General features: G+C 38.6%; 1 protein-coding gene across 8 annotated transcripts in view; it reads left to right on the forward strand.

Moving 5' to 3' along the window:
- Positions 1 to 21,789, forward strand: part of wars2 (tryptophanyl tRNA synthetase 2, mitochondrial) — a 53,091-nt gene extending 31,302 nt beyond the window's left edge. For 6 of the 8 annotated variants that reach the window (XR_007956196.1, XR_007956191.1, XR_007956193.1 and 3 more), the window contains exons 2-7: positions 10,515 to 10,766; positions 13,078 to 13,158; positions 14,662 to 14,747; positions 16,702 to 16,820; positions 19,067 to 19,627; positions 19,748 to 21,789. Coding sequence is in view for 1 of the 8 variants with exons in the window: in XM_052014033.1 (XP_051869993.1) it covers positions 10,515 to 10,766; positions 13,078 to 13,158; positions 14,662 to 14,747; positions 16,702 to 16,820; positions 19,067 to 19,515 (987 nt within the window). In the remaining 7 variants the exon portion in view is untranslated. Of the gene's footprint in view, positions 1 to 3,161; positions 3,373 to 10,514; positions 10,767 to 13,077; positions 13,159 to 14,661; positions 14,748 to 16,701; positions 16,821 to 19,066 lie in introns of those variants that run through there. The other 2 variants (XR_007956192.1, XM_052014033.1) reach the window with 2 other exon arrangements.
- Positions 21,790 to 22,926: the final 1,137 nt, after the last annotated feature.

The raw sequence follows: 22,926 nt of genomic DNA on the forward strand, positions 1-22,926 counted from the left end.
CTAGTGGAACAGTTTCTAAAATTTCTTGCAACATGTCTAGAATCCCTCAAAGCTATCTCCTTGAAGGTCTGTAAACTTTATTTTGAGTTGAGTAAATCCTCCTTTAATGTTCTCTGTGGCTTTGTCACCAGTTAATTATTAATGATTGCTCAATAATGGATTAAACTTCATACTCTATCATAGCTCCAGAATACATTTGATACTTGTTAATCACACATGCTGAAGGACTTAACTGTGTCCATGATTGAATGATTACTATTTGTTGTTGACCTGCTCTCAAACTGGCTGTCTAGCACTTTTAAACTCTTCTGAAACTGTCACATTTCCACCTGAAGAACTAATGGTACAACACCAGTATCAAGCTTGGAGCAATTCCAATATGATGCCTACTGATCTGAGGGGGATATCTCTTCAATGCAAGTAAAAACTGGAAAACACTTTGTTCATTCTCAATTTCCCCATAGAGTGATTTCACTATTATTTTTAGAATTACTGAGCGAAATTGGCCTTTAGAAGATTTTAAATAATGGAACCAATCCAAAACATCAATGTAATAATTCAGTCTTGAAGATGGCTTTAAATTTGCAATAAGTAAATGGACTGAATTTTTTTTTGCATGGGAATAGCCACTCACATTTTTCATTTTCCCGATTTTACCTTTTATGGATTCTGAAGGAAGTATGGCACTGACAATCCAGAACTGAGCAGTGCGACTAAGTGGTGACAGGGCCTCCGCTGAGGTAACCAAGTCGTGTGATGGATCAGAACAAGCCCCACCCATGAAATTCAGCTGAAAGCCTGTGCAGATGTCACAGTCATTTGCCCAGTTTTATCTTCCATCAAAGCTGTTGAGGCTTTGGAAGAATTTGAAGTTTTTAAAAGCAAAATACATTTAAAGAAAAATCAACTGAAAATATTTTTGAATCATTTTAAAGGTATTAAACCAAAACCCAAGTAACTAGAAAAGGAGCATTCCAACCTGATGCAAAAAATCTCAGTGCAGACTCTCCAGCAAGACTGTGCTCTGCCATTGAACTCCAGAACATTCCAAAGTTATAAAATCATAGCTTAGGGAGTAGCTCAATGAGGTGGGTAAATGTGCTTTAATAAAATTGGTCTTTTTCCTACACAGTGTACGGAGTAAATCCTACCTGTCTTAAATTTAAACAATGAATTTGCTGAGCCATACAGACCCAGTTTGATCCCTGACAGTTCTCCATTTACAGCTCACAGTCTATGTTGTAGTAGGACATATGATCTGTGCTAGAAAATGGGGAAATTGGAATCGCCCCATGGCAATCCTAATCCCTAATAAAAAGGCTGTATGTAATTCTATTACCAATCACAACTCTCTGAAAAGATAAAATTGTTTCTTGAATAGTGCCTTAAACTGAGCTAAGGCATATTTTGATAGTGTAAGACAGGACGTGGGAGAGGGAGATTGGGAGCAGCTGCTTGGGGGGAAAAAAAAAACACATCTGTTAAGTGGAAGCAAGGTGGTAAGAGTTCAGAGTCAGCACGTCCCTGTCAGGGTAAGAGACAAAGATGGTAAGTTTCAGGAACCCTGGTTAACGAAGGATATTAAAGGTTTGCAGGAAAAGAAGGAAATGTATGTCAGCTACAGGAAATTGGTATCAAACAAGTCATCAAGGTTTCTAGAGAACATCGGAGAAGAACTTAAAGAAATCAGGAGGGCAAAAAAGGGCCCTGACATGACCTTGGCAAGTAGGATTAAGGAGAATCCTAAAACCTTTTAATACATGTATTAGAAGCAAGAGGGTAGCTCAGGAAAGAATAGGTCCTCTCCGGGACCAGAAGAGTAATCTATGCTTGTTCTAAAGGGATATGAGCAAAATCTTAAATACTTCTCATCAGTATTCACCAGGGAGAAGCACGTGAAGGCTGGAGAGTTAAGAGTACACTGATATTCTGGAGCACATCCGTAAAAGAAAGCAGTGCAAGATATATTGGAGCACATTAGGGTGGATAAGTCCTCATACCCTGACAGAATCTATCCCAGGAAGCAGAGGAGGAGAATGCTGGGCTCTGATGGAGATGTTGCTTCTTTTTTAGCCACAGGAGGTACCAGAAGATTGGAGGATATCTAATGTTGTCCCCTTGTTCTAAAAGGGCATTAGGGATAAGTCCAGAAACTACAAGTTGGTGAGCCTTGCATCAGTGGTAGGGAAGTTGTTGGAGAAGATTCTGAGGAACAGAATTTATATTCACTTGGAAAGGCAGGGACTGATTAAGAGGAGTCAGTGCAGGTTTGTGCCAGAGAAATTATGTCTGCAAATCTGGTTATCTGCTCAAAAAAAGAACTGAAGGAGATTGATGAAGGCAGGGCAGTGGATGTAGTCTGTATGGACTTTAGTATGAATTTTGACAAGGTCCCACATGGTAGGGTAGTCCGGAAGGTTAAGCCACAAGGGATCCAAGTGAACTGGATTCAAAATTGGCTGGGTGACAGAGGCAGAGAGTAGTTGTGGATGGGTTGTTTTTTTGACTGGAAACCTGTATCGTGGTATACTGTAGGAATTGATGCTGTAACCTTTGTAATATATATTCTCTCTCCTCCCCTCTCCTGTCGGGCAGAAGATACAAAAGCCTGAAAGCACGTACCACCAGGCTCAAGGATAGCTTCTATCCCACTGTTATAAGACTATTGAACAGTTCTCTAGTATGATAAGATGGACTCTTCCCTTCACAATCTACCTCCTTATGATCTTACACCTTATTGTCTACCTGCACTGCACTTCCTCTGTAGATGTTCCATTTTATTCTGCATTCTGTATTGTTTTTACCTTGTACTGCCTCAATGCACTGTTGTAATGAATTGATTTGTATGAACAGTATGCTAGACAAGTTTTTCACTGTACCTCCGTACAAGTGACAATAATAAACCAATTCCAATACATATAAATGATTTGGATGAGAATGAAGGGGGTATGATTAGTAAGTTTACAAATGACACAAAAATTGGTGGAATAGTAGATAACAAAGAGGTTGTTTAAAGATACAATGGGATATTGAGATATAAGATACCTTTAGTAGTCACATGTACATTGAAGCACACAGTGAAATACATCTTTTTGCGTAGTGTTCTGGGGGCAGCCCGCAAGTGTCGCCATACTTCCGGCGCCAACGTAGCATGCCCACGACTTCCTAACTGTACGTCTTTGGAATGTGGGAGGAAACCAGAGAACCCGGAGGAAACCCACGCAGACACGGAGAATGTACAAACTCCTTACAGACAGCGGAGGGAATTGCACCCGGGTCACTGGCGCTGTACGCTAACCGCTACACTACCATGATCAGCTGGAAAGTTGAGTGGAACAGTGGCAGATGGAATTTTATCCAGACAAGTATAAGGTAATATACTTTGGGATTTCAAATTCTGTTAGGACATATAGAGTAAATGCAGGGACCTTGGGAGCATTGATGTACAGAGACACCTTAGGGTGCAAGTCCATAGCTCCCTGAAAGTGGTGACATAAGTGTATATGTAGTATAAAAGGAATTTCATGTGCATGTCTTCAAAGGCCGAGGCATTGGGTATAAGAGTTGGGATGTCACGTTGCAGTTGTACAAAACAATGGTTAGACTGCACTTAGAGTATTGTGTACAGTTCTGGTCACCACACTACAGGAAGGATGTGGTAACAATAGAGAGAGTGCAGAAGAAATTCACAAGGATGCTGCTGGAATGGAGGGCTCTAGTTACAAAAAGAATTTGGATTGGCTGGGTTTATTCTCACTTGGAATAGAGGAGGCTGAGGGGTGACAAACAGTGAGAATTTTTTTCCCAGGGCAAAGCAGTCTGCAACTAGAGGGCACAAGTTTAGAGTGAGAAGGGAGAAATTTAAAGCTCTTAGGAGTAGCTTTTTCACACACAAGCTGGTGAATATCTGGAATGAGCTGCCAGAAGAGGTGTTGGAGGCAGCTGCAATTACAGTGTTTAGAAGGTGTTTGGACAGGTAGTTGAATAGGAAAGGCATATAGAGATATAGGCCTAATGCGGGTAAAATGTGCTTAGTGTAGCTAGTCATCGAGCTTGGCTTGGACAAGATGGACCGTAAGGGCTCATTTCTATGCTTTATGTTTCTATGAAAGTGATGAATGGTGCATCCTGATGTCCTGGGTTGCAATACATCGAGGTATATTCTGTTGTGTTGATGGAGAGCATGGTTGCTTTGAAGAAGTTAGACACAGTTGCATATAGAAGAGAGTGTTGCAACTTAAGGTTTATTTATTTATCACTGAATCTGTCAGCTTTGCATCTAGTCAAAAGAAAGAATATAAAACAACTTTTGGGAGGATAATCAATAGCAAAATGACCTGATGTTTGTACAATACATTCACAGATGTGAGCACTTGGCAGCAACCTTGCCCATGGCTGAGCTGAATCAGACTATTTGCAACCTTAGCTCACTAGTTAACCCTGAACTAAGCTTCTGACCCAAAATCCACTCTGTCATCTAGACCACTTCCATCTCTGTTACATCATTCATCTCGACTTCTGCCTTCAGTGTATCTGCTGCTGAAACCCTCATCCAAGCCTTTTTTGACCTTTTTCACCTTGAAGCCCCTATAAATTTGAGCACTATCTCATATTTCTTCTCTCTTTCCTGACAATATGAGACTATTCAGCCTGTCTAGCTTATGCTAGCTCTCAAACCAAACCTATCAATCCCATTTCCCCACTGATTTTCCTGTAACCTATTCTCATACATACCCATTAACACCACTCCCTTCCCCCGATTCTCCTGCAACCCATCTACATTTACAGTAGCCAACTAATCTTACAACTTTGGCATGTGGGAGGAAATGAGCATCCAGCATCACAAAGACTGAGGTAGCTTCACCCCCTGCAGTGCCACTGTATCTCTGATGCTCTAACTTGTACCAGGTCCATTTTCCTTGTATGCTGAGCTACATTGTCTTCAATTGTGGAATGCCTCCATTTTACAATTCTCAACCTTTAGTTCATATTCCACTTTCTCAAATCCCCTTTACCCTGCATATTTGTCTCAGTAATCTCCGGTTACACAGGCTTCCAAGATCTCTGTATTCCTCCCAATTTTGACCTATTCCATATGCTCCGTTTTCATCCTTCACTGTTCGTGGTCATGTTTTTAGTCCCTAGGCTCTAGGTTTCACAGTTCATTCCCTAAACCCCTCCATGTTGTTTCCTTTATCCCTTCCTTTAAGGGCTACTTGAAGCCTATGTCCTTCACCATGCTTTTGGTCGCCTTTTTCCAATTTCCCCTTTGTGTGACTGAGTTTCATTGCGTTTGATAATACTTCTTTGGAAGCAGTTTCTCAAAGGATTATCATTTTGCAATTTTGCTATGCCTCAAAGCACTTTACAACCAGTTAAGTACTTTAATGTGTAGTCTTTGTTGTAATGTGGGAATGTAAGGTGATTTTTTTTTTGTTCTGCACAGCAAATTTTCACAAAAAGCAATGTGATAGTGGCTAAATAATCTTTTCAGTGATATTGATTGAGGGGTAAACCATGATCTAGAACCTTTGCGATAACTCTCCTGACCACTTTCAAATAATGCCCGAGGTATCCTCCATATCCACCTACAAGAGTAGTCAGGGCTTAAGTTTAACGCCTCACCCGAAAGAAATCATCTTTGACACTTGATTCGTAAATGGCATTCCAATCAAGACAATGTACCAATTAACTATTAAAGACAATGTAAGTCTCTGTAATCATTTAGCATGAATAGGTTACATAAATAGCAGTTATGACTTGTGGGATGAAAATTGCACATTATTGTTTAAAAAGGCCTGGTAATGTAATACATTAAATTTAGTAGATGTTTAGTAGAAACTTAGTTTTAATTTTCATCCCCCATTTGCATTTTATGGAAAACTGTACAGTATATTTGTAAATTTGAACATTTACAGTGTATAAAATGAGCTGTGGATTACATTACATAATGAAAAAATAATTGCTTTTGATTTCACCACACAATCCCATGGGGACAGATTCTTTCCTATGAAAATAATTATTTCCCACGAAAATAGTATCTGTTAAAATTCTGTAATTGATGTCAGTCTGCAGAAGAGCAACTTGTGTCAATTTGTCATTTTGTGATTGTTTTCCTGTGTATGAAAAAGCACATTAATCTCCCCATTGAAAACCAGAGCTGTCCAATGTAGGGAACCAGGACTACTACCTTTGCCTCACCACTGCAAAGCATGGCATATTTATAACAGGGCTTTTTTTTATGTGGGCCAGAGATGAGATTGAAGATTTGCTTTCTTTTTATATTATAATTTAACTTGTTGCTAAATGGTACATTCATATATGACATAAGAGTCAGTCAATTTGTCACAGAGCATTTAAATGTTTTAATAAATTCTGTTATATTAGGGAAGCGGTTGGAATGCTGGAATTTTTTTTATAGAAAGCTTGGCATTGAAACTGGTGTGCGGTCAGATTTCATCATTAATTCAGTTAGTTGGAAAAGTAGTTATTTGTGGGGTGTATTATTAAAGTTTGAACTTTACTGACTGAAGGAAACCACCTCAGGGAGCAACAAAATGGCTTGTTGTAAGAAGAGGATTGTTTAAGAAAAGTTTGTTCTAATTACATTTGACTGTATCTGAAACAAAAGACACTGTGTTTCAGTTATATGCCATTAAAGTTCCTTCAGCTCTGTTTTCACATTTGTCCTTCACCCTTCCAACTTTGGCCCTTTTGGAACATCTCTCTTAGCTTCGTGCATGATATTCGAAGCATGACATCTCAGCCCCACAGTCTTCCTAAAATCCTCCATCTTCCTACCTACCTCTTGTTTTAGTTTGCTCTTGCACATCATCCCTAACCCTTCTCCCATACTAGTTAGCTTTACTTCATTGAAGTACTTCAGAATAGTTAGCCCATCACAATTCAGCCCGTCATTCCTGTACTGTTAGCTCCTCAATGAAGCGATTAGTTCTTTCTCATAGTCCCATGAGAGTTTTTCCTTCAAATGTTTATCCAATTCCCAACTGAATATTATTATTGAACCAGTTTCCACCATCCTTTCAGGGAGTGGATTCAAGGTCTTAATAAATCACTGCATAATTTGTTTTTCTCTTTGTCCCTCCACATCATTTCTGATTCTTCTGACAAACTTAAATCGATGTCTGATGCTGACACTTCTGCTACTGGAAAAAGAGCCACCTGATTTAGTATGTTAAAATATTCATGATTTTAATTCTATCATCTCTTCATAACAATAAAACATGGTTCCCTCAGTTGGATACACTGCTCCAACTGAAGCTTAACCAGTGTTTTGTTAGGATTAGTTTAACTTTGCTTTTAGATTTCTTTGTCTATTATTAAAGCTAAGGATCCTGTCAGGATTTTTAGTGGTCTTCTCCAAGCACCCCATTACCTTCAAAAAATCTATGTACCAGCATTTTGGTGTTGTAAAGATGTACATTATAGGTGCAACTTGATCTTGTAAAATATCCTTGCCTTTTAGTAGGCAGTGACTTTGATATTTTAATGGCTTGGAACTTGCTGTGAGCAGCAAAGGAGTGACAACCATTCACCTCATTTACAGTTGCACAGGTACTTTGCACAGGCTTGTCCGCATGGACTTTTGTGTTACATGTGGCACCTCCACAGTGTGGAAACTGTTCAACCATTCAGGTTGCAGTATCCCCACAGTCAGGCAGACTACAAAACTCAAAGTAAGGACCAGGAAATATAAATTATATTCAAATAATTGTAGAGGAACCAAATAAAATTCAGGTCTAACACTGGTGTTTAAGGGAGAGACATAAAAGAAAAGTTTACTTTTTAATTTTTAAAATATCTGCAAGTTACAGGGTGTCTTTGCAATTTATGTAAAGTGTTAAGTAAAGGTTGGAGCATACTCAAGCACAGTCGAGAAGCTCAACACTATCCTGGACAAAGCAGCTATTACTTGGCTTCCTATCCACTACTGTAGGCATTCACTTCTTTCACAAGTAGCACATTCTGGCCACAGTATACATGACATCCAAAATGTACTGCAGCCATTCCCCAAGGCTTCTTAGAAACCACCTCCCAAGCCCCCATGCTCTACCACCAAGAAGAACAGCAACAAGCACAAGAGGCCACCATCATTCCAAGTTCCCCTCCGAGTGGCCTACCATTCAGAGATACAAAGCAAAAAGCTGCAGATGCTGGAAATCAGAAATATAAAACAGAAATGCTGGAAATTTTCGGCAGGACATGCAGCATATGTGGGAAGGAAAGCAAAGCTCACGTTTTAGGCTGATGGCAAATGAAGCCAAATGTGCTTTCTTCTGGCCTCAAAGTGAATCCCCTGGGAAGGTCTAGTGATATCTGTGGTGAGAACTTTCTCTTTCCCAGCACCTTGTGTAAGACACCAGGTCAAATGGATCCCCAGCATCCATTAGCTGTGAGGCAGTCAAACTAATTGAACAGCCAATCACATTAGAGAGTTCTCACATAACATACCAAGGAGCAAAAGGTATCATTTTTCATTAGTTTCATAAATATTATGTAGAGTACTCAATAGAGGTTAGAACATATTCATGCAATGAAAAAAAGGCTGAAGTTTTTTGTAATATTTTTAAGGAACAATGGTTTATTTTAAAACTAATATTACAACACAACTTCGATATATTGTGCTTTGTTATATTACTGTTTTGATATACTATGGGTATTGTCATGTCTCCCAAGAGAGAAGTTGGGTAAATCTTTGATTCAGCTGTAACACAGTTGTCTAATTACGTGGGTGTTAAAGTTGCCTCTGAGACCTATATTATATCAAGTTTGCAGTGTATTTTGAAATTTTCACATAACAAAATAATACACAAGTTTTTTTTTAGCTTCTGAGTGTTTTCAAAGCAGTAATTATGATTTGGTACATAATTAAAAATTCTTAGACTGGATTGGATCTGGCTAATTGATGAAATTTGTCAGTTTGAATAATTTCCCAATTGAGTTGGGGGAAAAAAGCTCCAAGCAACACCTCTTGTAGAGGCATGCTACATCAATAATGGCAATTTCATGATTTCCTCTAAGTTACTCCTGCAGAGAAATCCTGAAGTTGCTGTCAGTCTGATGGAGTAAAGGCAGTGACTGCCTGCAGTTTCACAGCCATTGCTATTGCAAATTCCAAGCCAGTCTTTCTGAACCCATTTCATTGCTTGAGACATCAGCCATCACATAACATTTAGTCTGTGCTTCTACATACAGAAATGCTTTAGGGATCCATTCACTCATAAAGAATGCAAACTGATTTTCTACCTCTTCAGTGTTGTAACATACTAACTCAAGAGTTAATGTTTAAATTTTAGAAAGGGAAGCCCGTGTTATGCATGGAACGTGCATTTTAGTACTTCACTGTTTTGATTGGTCCGACACTGGGATTTTGCCAACCAAATCAGTTTGAAAGTTTTTGAAAATTGAGTCCCTAGGGATAACTGGAATGCCAGACACACTCAATCCAGTATTTGTCAGCATTAAACTGAATCATATTTATAAACAGTCTCTCATTTTGATGAGGTGAAGAACGATGTTAGGATTTTAAATGGTGCTTTTAAAGTACCATGGAACTCATCTTTCCATTGCTGCCTTATCTATCTCCAGCCTTCAAAATTCACAACAAACCATGCCCACCCAGTACCAGCAGCTGAACTTCAAACTCAAGCCTGCAACAATTATTTCCTATTGGAGGGCTGAGTTGTGTGTCCACGCCAGCCAGGGTTTTTGTGAGGGTCTTAGCAGGTACAATGTGTTGTTTGATCTGAAACTGGAACTTTTCAGAATCTGTTTTTTTAGATGCTATACATTCCTTTAGTTGTTATTTATACTTTGAAATGCTATAAATAAATTGAACCTTCATGGAAGTCTTCATCAGTAACTATAGACGAGGGGAAATGAGCAACTGTTGGTCCTAGGCTATCCAAAAAAAATGTTTCTTTTGCAGGGGTACAAGTTGTTTCTATTTTAATTAAGTGTATTGAATCTAAAACCCACTGTGAATCCAGTTGATTTATGCATTGCACAGTATGGTACTGAGGTGTGCAGTCAAGAAAGATCTCAAATTTCAGCAGAAACATTAGTAGAATTGAACTTTGGACTCTGAACCAGAGTTACGGCTCCTTATTGCTTCTTGGTGACCCCACCTGGAAAATAGATGCCAAGAACTGGAGTGGGCTTGGATGTTATGGATGTACCCTATAGTTAACTACTCTGAAAATACTCTACCAAAGCTCCCACTTGATTTTTGGTGGAAAGTTTGATGGACAACAAGAACTGTGGAACTACGTTAGTGTTAGCCAGTCACCTTTGAAAGTGAATAGAGTTAATTAGAGAAATAAATGTACAATATAACAATAACCTAAATCTGAATTATTGAATAATCAGAATTTACAGGTCCATTTAATATACTGAAATAATTGATCCAGTGAGAGATTTGTTCACCGAGTGCACTCAACACTCTTTAGTAAGTGATGCATTGTAAGAAAATATTATTTACTTTTAAAATGCAGGTTGCTAACAGAGTCTTCTCTGGAATTCAGCCAACTGGGGTCCCTCACCTGGGAAACTATCTTGGAGCAATTGAGAGCTGGGTGAGGCTGCAGGATGAATACAGCTCCGTTCTGTACAGTATTGTGGATCTGCACTCCATCACTGTTCCTCAGGATGCTGGCACACTCAGGCAAAACATTCTCGACATGACAGCCAGTCTCTTGGCATGTGGTATTAACCCTGAGCAATCAGTCCTATTTCAACAATCCAAGGTCAGTTCCAGCTAACTTTCTAAACTTTTTTTATTTCCCACTCCCCTTTAATTTTGGCAGAGCTGTGGACCTCCTGAAGATTATTGAACATTTTATATTCCTCATGTACAAATAACACATTCATCCAAAGAAAATACTTAGCTGGACTGGAAGATCCAAGCAGACTCAGCAACACTGAACAAGCTTTTTGCAGTTGAACACACAGGTGGCTGCTACAGTGCGTCTTGAATTGTAAAAATAACTTCATGCCGTTAATTGAATGTTTTCATAGGGATTGCCACAAAGTTCTGTGTCTCTTTTTCCCCTTTCTACTTCAGAAAATGTTATTGTTTAAATCTGCTTCCCAAGGCTCCTGATCTTGTTCCCTCTGGCCTTAATTGAGGCTTTAAGCTGTGTCACTGTGTCTCCACTTTCTGGCATGGGATCTTTTCAAAGCAGTGAAGTCGTATTTTTTACATTACAAAATTACATTATTGTAGTAAATTTACTTCATTGTGGTTTATGGTATGAGTTCATATTTGTTGTCATTATCCTGTAAAGTCCAACACAGTTCATGTGTTATTGTAATGAGAAGCCACAATTTCTTTCTTTAATAAATATTGGATTCTGGATTATCTGGAATGTTCGTCATAAGGTTCCTGTAGAAGTTTAATCTTTATTTTGTGCCTCTAAAGATCCTGCTAATTTTGCTTCCTGCTCATACCTGATACAAAAACAATTTGTAAGAATCTGGAAGATGAAGGGTAATTTTACTTTCAGGAAGCCACAAGGGAATAGTACACAGAAGAAACTGGATCCATTTCTAATTAAGTAAAAACAGAAAATACAGTAGAGACTCAGCAGGTCAGGCAGCATCTGTGAAAAGAGAATCGGAGTCAAAACTTCAAGTCGTAGGCCCTTCATTAGAACTGATAAGCTGGCATAGCATGTGAGTGAAGCATTCAGTTTTGATGAATGGTCTCCAACTTGAGACATTAACTCTGTTTCTGTTTCCACAGATTCTGCTCGACCTGCTGAGTGTTTCCTCAGTTTTCTGTTTTTATTTTAGATTTCCAATATCTGTACTTTTTTCTATTTCCAATTTCAATTTCTGTTTTATTCAAGAGGGTAAATAACTATAACTAGCCCAGAAGCTGGTTATTATCAATGAATATATCTACCTTGAACATTTATTCAGAATAATTAGGATTAATGGAAATTTCTCGTTAACAGAGACAGCCAATTATTAGGTTCTATCAACAACAAAGATTATGCACTCCATACAAAATACATGATGGTGTAAACTACATTAAAACACTGAAATCAATCTTCGAGTTAACTCCTTTACAGATAGGGCAGTTGGAGACAAGATGCAACCTTAAAATCCGAGATAACCTATTCACAAAAGAAAATTTTTCAAACAAAAGGTGATACAAGTGTGGCACTTCCCCCGAAGTAGATGATAGTTCAATTGACTAAATAAAATGACCACTAAGTAAAGATTTAAACATAACATATTAAAGTAGAAACTTAAAATCATCTTGTTTTAAAAGTAACATTGCCTATATTCTATTTCAGTTTACCTGAGGGAAGTACTATCCACATATACAGTATATGTAAAATGGTTTTTTTTGGAAGAGGCAAATGTTTCAGACTGAGGAATGCATTAAGACTTCTTTCAGCAAAGTAGCAGCTTTACAACAAATTTAGTTTGTCGAAATGTTTTTAAATTAATGAGAATTCAAGTGATGGAGCTGAAGCAGACCGCACATAGTGCAGCCTCTGGAGGGGCACTGAATCACTAAGAGCAAGTTTAGGATTTCTACATTAAAGTATTCATGCATGAAAATTCTGAACTTGCTATTGGTTTCACATTGCAAAGACTGTGATCATAGTTATTTTTTCATCATAACTACTACAAAATTAAGGCTGTATAAATTGGTTGAATTATAATTAAATTTGGAAGAGCCATCCAAATACAAGTGGGATTCATCAAGAAAGAGAAAATTAACCAGTTTTGATACCACACTTACTGAATTGGTAAATCAAAGCATAGTATGTAGAAAGGAGATTTTTTTTTACTGTCATCTGTCAACCTGCATGGCAAAAAATAAAAATTATTTGAATTTTGAAGAATAAAATATAAGAGGAGAGAATTTGTGGTGAAGTATTTGTAAAGTTACGTTGTAAGTGACGTGGCAGTGGGAGGTTCTTATTGTCATAGTACAAATATTTATTAATTGAAACTTCAGATGCTCATGTGTCTGGCAGCTTCTCAAGCTATATGTTTCCTCATCAGCTGACCTATTTGTATGTATTATTTGTTTTTAAGATCTTGGAACACACTGAATTAGCTTGGATTTTGGGTTGTCTGACGAGTATGCCACGGTTACGTCATTTACCTCAGTGGAAGGTACCCTCTTTCTTGTTGAAACTTTTATACTAAAGTCTGTACGAAGTCTACTACAACTGCTGATGTCTGTCCATGGTGTTGGATCTGGAGATAACATTGTCCAGAAGGTTCTTCAGAAGTCAAGAATGAGGCGCAAATCTTGTGGTCACAGCCGTTTTATTAGATGGTCATAACAAAGAAATAGCAGTAAAGAACTGCGAGCAAATAACACTAACTCTAACTGTAACTAACGCACTCTCACTCTAACAAACAACTAACAGTAACTAACTGAACAACAAACCTGCCTTGTAGTCTTTCTTTATACTGAAAACTGGTTCAAGCTGGATAGATAAGGGAGTCTTCCCTGATAAGAACAGCATGTGAGACAACAAGGACAGATTTGATTTGCGCTGCCATGACATCTCAGGCTTACAGACAAAGAAATTACAGAAGTACAGAACCAACTATACTACAAATTACTGAAAATCCACTGAACATTTACAGACAAACAGGTGACTATACAAACATATAGGCGAGCATAAAGAAAAGTTAAACTACAAGAAAAATAACAATTTAAACTCTAATCCAACGATGGTGAGGCGAGGACATCTGAAAATACAGATAGCAGATCTAAATATTTCTCTTGTATTGATTTAATTTTGAGGGGTTTTTTTCCAAATAACTTAAATGTTATTAATTTATGCATGATTAGTGACAATCAAGAGTCCAAGAAACATAGAATGAAATGCAGACTCGATGGCAAGGAATTACATTTATCATTTTAGTAACCCTTTGTTTCAAGTATGTTTCCTTACCATAGAATATGGAAAAACTTTGCATAACGGCCAATCTCTGAGCTGGCGCAGCACTCATTACTTGGATTATAGAACCACAAAGGATAAACTCATGGCCTTGTGAACTATGTATTTAACCCACAATGTAATAGCTTGATTATATTGTTGCACATTCTGAGATGAGCAAATAAATTGATGCTTCTGTGCCATAACTAAGCATATCATGTTTCCACAGGTGCAGTATTTCATTTAAAATGTTAAAGCTAGACCATGTCTTGTTTATTCAGCTCTATATAAAAATTCCAATGGAATAATGAGGAAGGTGGTATGAGGGTGGGGAAAGTCATCCAGTCATTTGTCCAACAGATTTCAATTATCCATTACCAGTAGCAGCAAAGTTTGCATGTGGGATGCCACTGTGTTTCTCTACATGAGAGTAATTGTATTTGAAATCAAATCAATTCTGAGGATGTGAAAAGTGTGACACAAATGTAACTATGCTCTTTCTTTTGGATCATCTTTCCTTTAACATTTTGGAAGAGCATCTGTTTTATCTATTTTAACACAAAGCAAAAATCAACGTGATAACGTCCTCATATGCAAGACATATATGCTGAACAAGATCAGCTTTGTAAATCTAACCATTATATAATAACTGAAGGTTTTAAAAACAGAAAGCGAGAACTGAAACCATGAAAGGAATGGTACTTCTACTGTATTTTTTTTGCAGATGAAAACCTCTGGTCAGAAGGAAGAAGGCAGTTTGGGTCTGTTTACCTATCCAGTCCTGCAGTCTGCAGATATTCTGTTATACAAGTAAGAGATACGATTCTGTAGGTTTGCAAGTCAATTACTTAGTGTATGCATGGACATGTATTTGAATACTACTTGTGTATTTTTATTTTAAAATCTGTGAAGCAAATTAACAGGCTTTATTTGTCCAGTCAGCATCTGCATATTGTTGGACATTCAGCACACCCTTAACTTGCCTCAACTGCAGTTCATAGATGTATTGTGCCCTTCATTCATTGCCTTATTGATTCCTCTCCATATGTGTATTCAACATGGTTGGCGTATATAATCACTCCATGCAGAAGAGTCTGTTCCACCTTTAATGGAGCTTAGCCTGCCTTTCCACGAGTACTTGAGAGCCATTTAGCTCTCCACAAGGGTTATTGTAACTTTGTGATTAAATTACTGGACTAGTAATCCAGAAACCTATGTTACTGATCCAAGGACATGAGTCTAAATTCTGCCACAGTAGCTGGGAAATTTAAATTCAGTTAATAAATAGATTCTCAATTAAAGAAGCTGGTATCTGTAACTGGATTACCATAAAATCCTTCTTTCTCAGTGCCATCTTTACCCAGGTCTGGCCTATTTGTGTAGTTGCCTCTTCATTTCCTTTGAAACGGGTAACAAAACACTCAATTTCAAGGATATTGAGTTATGTGCACGAAATGTTGGCATTGCCAGCAATGCCTAAATCCTATAAATGAATACATAATTTTAAAAGTTCTTTTTTAGATCATCTGATCAGTACCTGGACATTGCCATTACCTTTGATGTGGCTGAATTTAACAATTTATCCAAATAAATACGACATTAAACAATACTCTCAGCTGCCCACCCTCAGACAGGTATAAATGCTTAAAGAGATTTGAATATAGAATGAGAAACTCAAGGAATCATGTGAACAATGAACCCACCTCCTCTTCACTTTGGGATTGTGATATTGAATTGGCGTGAGATTACCTGTTCCAGGCAGTTATTGTGTCACTTTCCTTGCGCTGCAACTTTAACCTCTGCACTTTACAGCATCAAAACATTTGGGAATTTAGACCTCCATCCAAAATAGGTGCAGATGCTGGAGAGTGCCTGAACCAGCAGCCCAAAAATGGACTGGCACCTGTAGCTGTGGAACAAAGTCAGCACCTCGCCATTTGTGGGAGGACAAGGATTGGTAGTTTCTGAAGTTGTATTTGGCATCCTCCTTGTGAAGGTTCTGTGCTCCCTCTTACAGACCCACCACAACCCAACCCCCCACCCTGCCACAATCATCGGCAGCTGTATATTTTTCTGGTAAGGAATGTATGGCTGGCAGTTTACCATTTCCCAAACACATCCAGCAATTACCCTAACAGGCCAACTTTGTTCAAGGAATTGATTGCAGTTTTTGATCAGTGAGTAACAAGGTATTAAGATAAAGCACCCATCAACATCATTTTGTAAAACAAAGTCATGCATCTGCTGAGAGCTGTCAGTCACTCATATTTTATATTTCCATATAACTTTCCAGAGACTTGAAACATAACCCCAGGCTAACACATCAGCATAGTATTGAGGGGAGTGTTAAAAGTACCCTCTTTTATGAGATATTAAAGCAAGATTCATCTGCCCATGAGGTGGAAGTTGAATGTGCTATTGTACTTAAGAAGGGCAGGGGGAATTCTGCCCAATCTCATAGCCAACATGCATCACTCAACCAGCATTGTTCAAAAGTTTATCTGGTTGTTACAGTACTTTAATTTGTGATTCCTTGCTATCTGTAAATGTCCACTGCATTTTTCTCCATGACAAATGACTACAATTCAAAACTACTGATGAGATCTAAATTGCTCTGGGTGATGGGAGGTCATGAAAGGTTCTTTTTTAAATGTGTTCCAGATACAGTTAACTGAGGTATTTGTTGCTGTGATTTCTTTATAAATGGTGCTTTTTCCTTTTTGGTCAAATTTCTTAGCAGTGAACTTTTCTTGTTTCCTATAAGGTCAACCCATGTACCTGTTGGAGAGGATCAGATACAACACCTGGAACTGGCACAGGATTTGGCCCGAATCTTCAATAACCAATATGGCTGTTTTTTCCCGATACCAAAAGCTATTCTAAGTGAGTAGAGTAATCACTACTAGCACTTATGGTTTTTTTTTGTGTGTTGCACATCCCAAATATTTCATAGATGGCTGCAGAAAACTAAACAAGAAGTGAAGAGACCAACACTCAGCTCAAGGAATGACTTGCATTCATTTAGTGCCTGAGGGTGTCCCAAAGTACTACTTAGAAAAGACATGTTTTTGAAATAGTCAGTTGTGATATATAAAATGCAGCAATCAGTTTTCCCACAGCAAGGTCCTACAAATGACAATGTTGTAATGACTAGATAATCTGGTTTGATGATGTTGTTTGAGAGATAAATACTGTCCAGGACACACAATGTAACTCCCATGTTCTTCAAAACAATGCCACAGGGTTGCTTACATTCATCTGAAAAGGCAGATGAACCCTTGGTTTGACTTCTCAGCAGATTTTGAGAAGCTGTTAGAAAGTGAGATGAAAGGTTACAAGGAAGAGGTGTTTAGGAGACCAATTTTTGTTTTGAGTGCAGATACATGATAGCAGGGCCACTAGTTGTGGAATAAATAGAGATTAAAAACCGGTGTTTCAGAATGAGAACAAAGAATGAAGGTGGAGCTTGGTAGCCGTTGGAGGAAAGGAAGACTGTGTGACTGAACAGTTTAGGACAGGAGAGGATCAGTTAAATTACCCTTGAGGAAGCAACCATTTGAAAGGTTAGAAGAATGAATGAAGTTTTCAGGAGCAGTGTAGAGTTGAACTAGGAATGGAAGTAAAATGTAGGAATGTAAGTATGCCAGTTGAACAATTAGATATGGTTATAACTCAGGACAAGCTGCTGGAGGAACTGAGTAGGTCAGGCAGCATCTGTGGAGAGAAAGGGATAGTTGGTGTTTCGGGCTGAGACACTGCATCAGGACTGAGAGTGTGAAGGGAAGATAGCCAGTATAAAGGGGTGAGGCAGGAGCTCCTAAATGCAAGCCATTTCAACTTCCTCCCCACTCCCACACCACCCTGTCCATCCTCTGCCTCCTCCACTGCAAGGGTGAGGTCAAACACAAACTAGAGAACAGCACCTTGTATTCTGCCTGGGTAGTCTACAACCTGACGGCATGAACATTGAATTCTGCAATTTCAGGTAACCTGCTGTTACCTCTGTACCTTTCTCTCTCCTGCTGATCCACCCTGGTCCTCTCTCACACTCGCTTCTTTCCAAACCCCCACCCCTTACCCCTACCTTCTATCTGCCTGTCACCCACACACTCTACCCACTCAGTCCCCTATCCCCTCCACTCCCCTCACTGTTTGCCTTCTGCCCAGCATCCCTCCCTCATCCAGTTCCACTCACCTCCTTCCTTTCTTATCAGATTCCATCATCTGTGGTCCTTTGTTGTCTCCATCACCTCCCGGCCTCTGTCGCTATCCCTACCCCTCCCTCCCCCACCTGGCTCCATCTGCCCATCAATCCCTCCTCACCTGGATCCACCTATCTCTTGCCAGCTCCTGCCTCACCCCTTTCCATCGCCTCTACATATTGCCCCTTTTCATATTCCTACATTTCCCCTTTACACTCTCAGTCCTGATTCAGGGTCTCGACCTGAAACGTCAGATATCCCTTTGCCTCCACAGATGCTGCCTCATCCACTGGGATTTTCCAACAGCTTGTTTTTTTTTGCTCCAGATGGCAGCATCTGCAGTTTCGTGTGTGTCTCCATCTTGGTCATAGCTCAAGTCAGGATAGTACAAGCCAGTGAGATTGTTTATTCTTTATAAACAATCTTTATTCAGTCCAAGTAAGGATTCAGGAAGAGCTGAAACCATTCTGGATCATGAAATTTCTAATAGGAAGTGAAAAATTTTGGGTTTGAAGTGAAGCAAGTTCAGGTCTCACCAATGTTGGACTAGTTTTGCACAACATCCAGATTTCAGTGCACGGTAGTGTAGCAGTTAGCGTAACACTATTACAGCACCAGCGACCCGGGTTCAATTCCTGCTGCTGTCTGTAAGGAGCTTGTACGTTCTCCCCGTATCTGTGTGGGTTTCCTCTCGCATTCCAAAGACGTACGGGATAGGAAGTTGTGGGCATGTTATGTTGGCGCTAGAAGCGTGACGACACTTGCAGGCTGCCCCCAGAACACTTGCGCAAAAGATGTATTTTACTGTGTGTTTCGATGTACGTGTTACTGAAAAAGATATCTTCTCTTGTCTTAACTGAATATTAGCTTATTATTGTAGTTTTGCTTTCCAAATAAGTATTTTCCTTTTATTCCTTTTTCCTACAGGTGAAGCTAAAAAAATTAAATCACTGAGAAACCCTGCCACAAAGATGTCAAAGTCAGACCCTCAAAAGTTAGCAACTGTGTACATCACTGATTCAGCAGAGGACATATTACTGAAGTTTCGCAAAGCAGTAACAGACTTCACCTCTGAGGTGACATATGACCCAGAGACACGCCCAGGAGTATCAAATCTGATAGCAGTGCACACAGCAGTGACTGGAAATACCATCGAGGAGGTTGTGCAACATAGCAAAGGGTTGGACACTGCACGCTACAAGTACATGGTTGCTGAGGCAGTCATCGAGAAATTTGCACCAATTAAGAGTGAAATTGAAAGACTTAGAACAGAGCAAGGTTTCCTGGAACAGGTTTTGCATCATGGAGCTGAAAAGGCAAAAGAGCTGGCTCGCCCATTTTACCGTGAAATCCAAAAGCTGGTTGGCTTTAGCTAACCATCTTCTAATTGTGAACTGCTGTAGCATTGTGGCAAATACAATTTGAACTGAGAGTCTGGTAGAAGATATAATCAGGATGTACTTGCTGGGTGCTCAGCACTTATTTAAGGTACATCATTCAGACATTCCATTTGTTCTCTTCACCCCTCCCTTTTCAACTTTTAATTTCTAACTTTTACTGGTTCTCACAAGAGGTCATCAACCTGAAATTGTGTTTCTCTCTCCACAGGTGCTACCTGATGACCTGCTGAGAATTTCCTGCATTTTCTGTTTTTATTATATCAATATTCAGAATGTGCTCAGATTACCACTAAATGACTATTAATTTGATCCTAAACTATACATTAAAAAAACCAAACCAAAGAAAAGCTTGTCTTAGTTGAAGGGAAGTGTCATGTCAAAGTTGACATAACACTTCAGAATAAGATAACAATTTTTAACATGTCCTTCAAAGCCAAACTGGATTCAAATTAGTTTCCAGAGCAAACAAGATGTTTGCAACCAAACTGTGTTATCTAGTATATTTTCCATTGAACATTCAATATTCTAATAGGCATTGCCACCTGTTTTCTAAGAGAGATAAATATTTTACCTTGGTTGGATTTGATCCTGAGTTAAGAGGAAAAGTTTCATACCTAGCTCCCTTACTAACATTCCTGAGCGCTTGTGTTAATGTATGGTACCTTAAGTGTTCTCATAGTTTTGCCCTGACTTTGGGAGATGGTGTGGAGTGGAACCTAGTGCAGATGGAAGAAACTTTGAGGGGGCCATGTGAGAATCCTGTTTTGCACTTTCCAGCTAACTGAAGACTAACAGAGGCCAAGAAGCAAGTTGCCTGCCCTCAGTTAGAAAAGCAGTTGAACCTAAAATGTGGGAAGAAAACCAGATTAAAATTTGAACCTACTCTGAAGTTGAATTGTACTGTCAATTAAATGGGAAAATATTACTGCTGAATGTGCATGTGATTATTGCAAAATAGAGTCAATATCTGAGGTGAAAATTAGTGAAATCAGAAGACTTAAATGCACATCAGTATACCTGTGATATATATGGAACTGTGTCTTGTAATTTCAATACTGGTCTCATTTCTCTGCTGATTGAAGTGAAACCACAAGGAGTTCAGCATTGCTCATGATTATGTTTACATAAATGTTGAAAACAGTCTGATGAAGCAGGAAAAAGTAAATAGAAGAACTGTGGATTTGATGTAAATCATTCATCTAGGTTTAAAAAAATCAAATCTGATGATGATTGTAAAATATTCTTCACGATCTCCCCAGCATACGGCACTGGGTGCTAACTGCCATACCTTCAAGGTCTCATGCTTGGTGAAGAAAGCTAATGATATCTTGGCAGTGAAATCTGCGGTGTGTAGTGGAGGAGCAATTTAGTCTAATCTGACACTGCCTCTCCCAATGTCCACAATAATTAACAATAAAGCTGAATGAATCCTAATCAATTCCCTCCGCCTCTCTTCCCTTTCACCCTTCTCATGGTTGATGACTGTCCCATGCTTACAACTGAGATCTGCTCTGTCAGTAAACACTGGGCCTGATGTTTTTTTAAAATCCTGGGCACTATTATTACTTCTCAGATATGTTGATGCCGGTATATCATTTCTCTTGCATAACCAAGGCATTTAATTAATCTTTGGGCAATGATGCATCTAATCTAACAATTTTGATACAAACATCAATCACTTGTGTTACAATGTAAAGACTTGCATATTATTGATGGACAAATTTCAAATAAGAAATGTTATTAGTGCCTTAAACTTAGGCTATTTGTAAGTAATGGTAGTATATAATGTTTGTATTTGTCCCAGTATGCTCCCTGATATGAACCAAGTCACCCATGAAGACAAACAGACTTGATCTGACATACTTAAGTAAATGTTGTATGATTCCGCAGAAGAGACGTTGATTACATTTTCCTATGTATTAAGTAATATTTCTCTCACTCACTTTCCCCATTGTTGATGAGAAATCTGTACCCACTAGTGATTTAGTATGTTCTGTTTTGGAGCAGGGTGGAATTGTCTATTTCTGCAAAATTCTCTGCATGTTTAGTCATTTCCTTAGCTTCAACCAAGCTTACTACTGAATTCAAGTCAAGAAAGCCAACTAGGGACAAATGGTTAATTATGGAACTTAGTTTTTCAACATCAGCCAAATTGCATCTGCAGTACAAGATCATTGATATGGTAAATATAATTGTGTACTGTAACTTATTATAATTGCACCACATAACTGCACAGCTCACACAATAAACATTTTATTATATTAATAAATTGAATCTATAAGAAAATCTACCCCTCTTGAATTGCTGCCATGGTCATTGCATGTCATATTAAATCCCAACGTAATATATTCCAACCAAACTGCAGATCCACAAAGCTTGAAAATATCTGGGGCATATTGAATACAAAAATAATAAAAAGTAGTGATTTCTCAGTGAACCAGCAAAATTACTTGAGAAAAACACGTCCCACTCTGTTCACTAGACTCAGCCAGCTTCATTACAGGCACATCCCTTCCCACTATTGAGGACATCTTCAAGAGGTGGCACTTCAAGAAGGTGGCATCCATCACGAAGGGCCCTCACCATCAGAACAGTACATGAATCCATGAGCACTACCTCATAATTCCTTTTTTTTTATATGCACTATTTATTTTTTCTGATTTGTCTTTTCACTGTACTGCTGTCGTAAAAACAATAAATTTCACGTTATATAAGTCAGTGATAATTCTGATCAGAAATCACTTGATTGATTTTCAGGGATTAAGAAAAAATGTATTAGAAGTATATATACACATCACTGCAAATGATTCAAGTGAAATTGTAATTAAAAATCATTTCCCAGTGCAAGTACAACCACTGATCCAGAAACCACATCTGAGTCTACATATGGACAGCTTATACAATGTGAAATCTTTTCCATGAATCATCTCTTGTTTGTGGAGCTTGAGCCCATGTGTGAAAGTGTTACTTGTACCACAGGCAAATGGTATGTGCTGCTTCTACTCTGTACCTGCTTTCATTTAAATGCATCATTTAGTAATTCACTTTTTTAAGCATTTCAAAGCTAAAGTGTTTTACTAATTGCAGAACATTTTAATCTGCTTTCTGCTGTCACTGTTGGGTTTATGGACTGTTTTATGAACCCATCCCCCACATGCCATAGAAACAAAGTTAGACTGGACAATGCTAACCACAACTTTTATTTGGGTGTTTGACTTCTCTGGCTGATTCACTTTTTGGTTATCAGGCACCATATATTTATCATTGGGCCCTTATTCCTTAAGATATTTGCAGACATCTAAGTTTAGTCTCTTGCACTTGCTTACTGACCCATGCTATGTTAGTGGTTGGAGAAGTCTGTGAAGCTGCTCCCCTATTTGTAATGTG

This window comes from Pristis pectinata, chromosome 4 (genome assembly GCF_009764475.1).
Source record: "Pristis pectinata isolate sPriPec2 chromosome 4, sPriPec2.1.pri, whole genome shotgun sequence".
Taxonomy (NCBI): Eukaryota; Metazoa; Chordata; class Chondrichthyes; order Rhinopristiformes; family Pristidae; genus Pristis; species Pristis pectinata.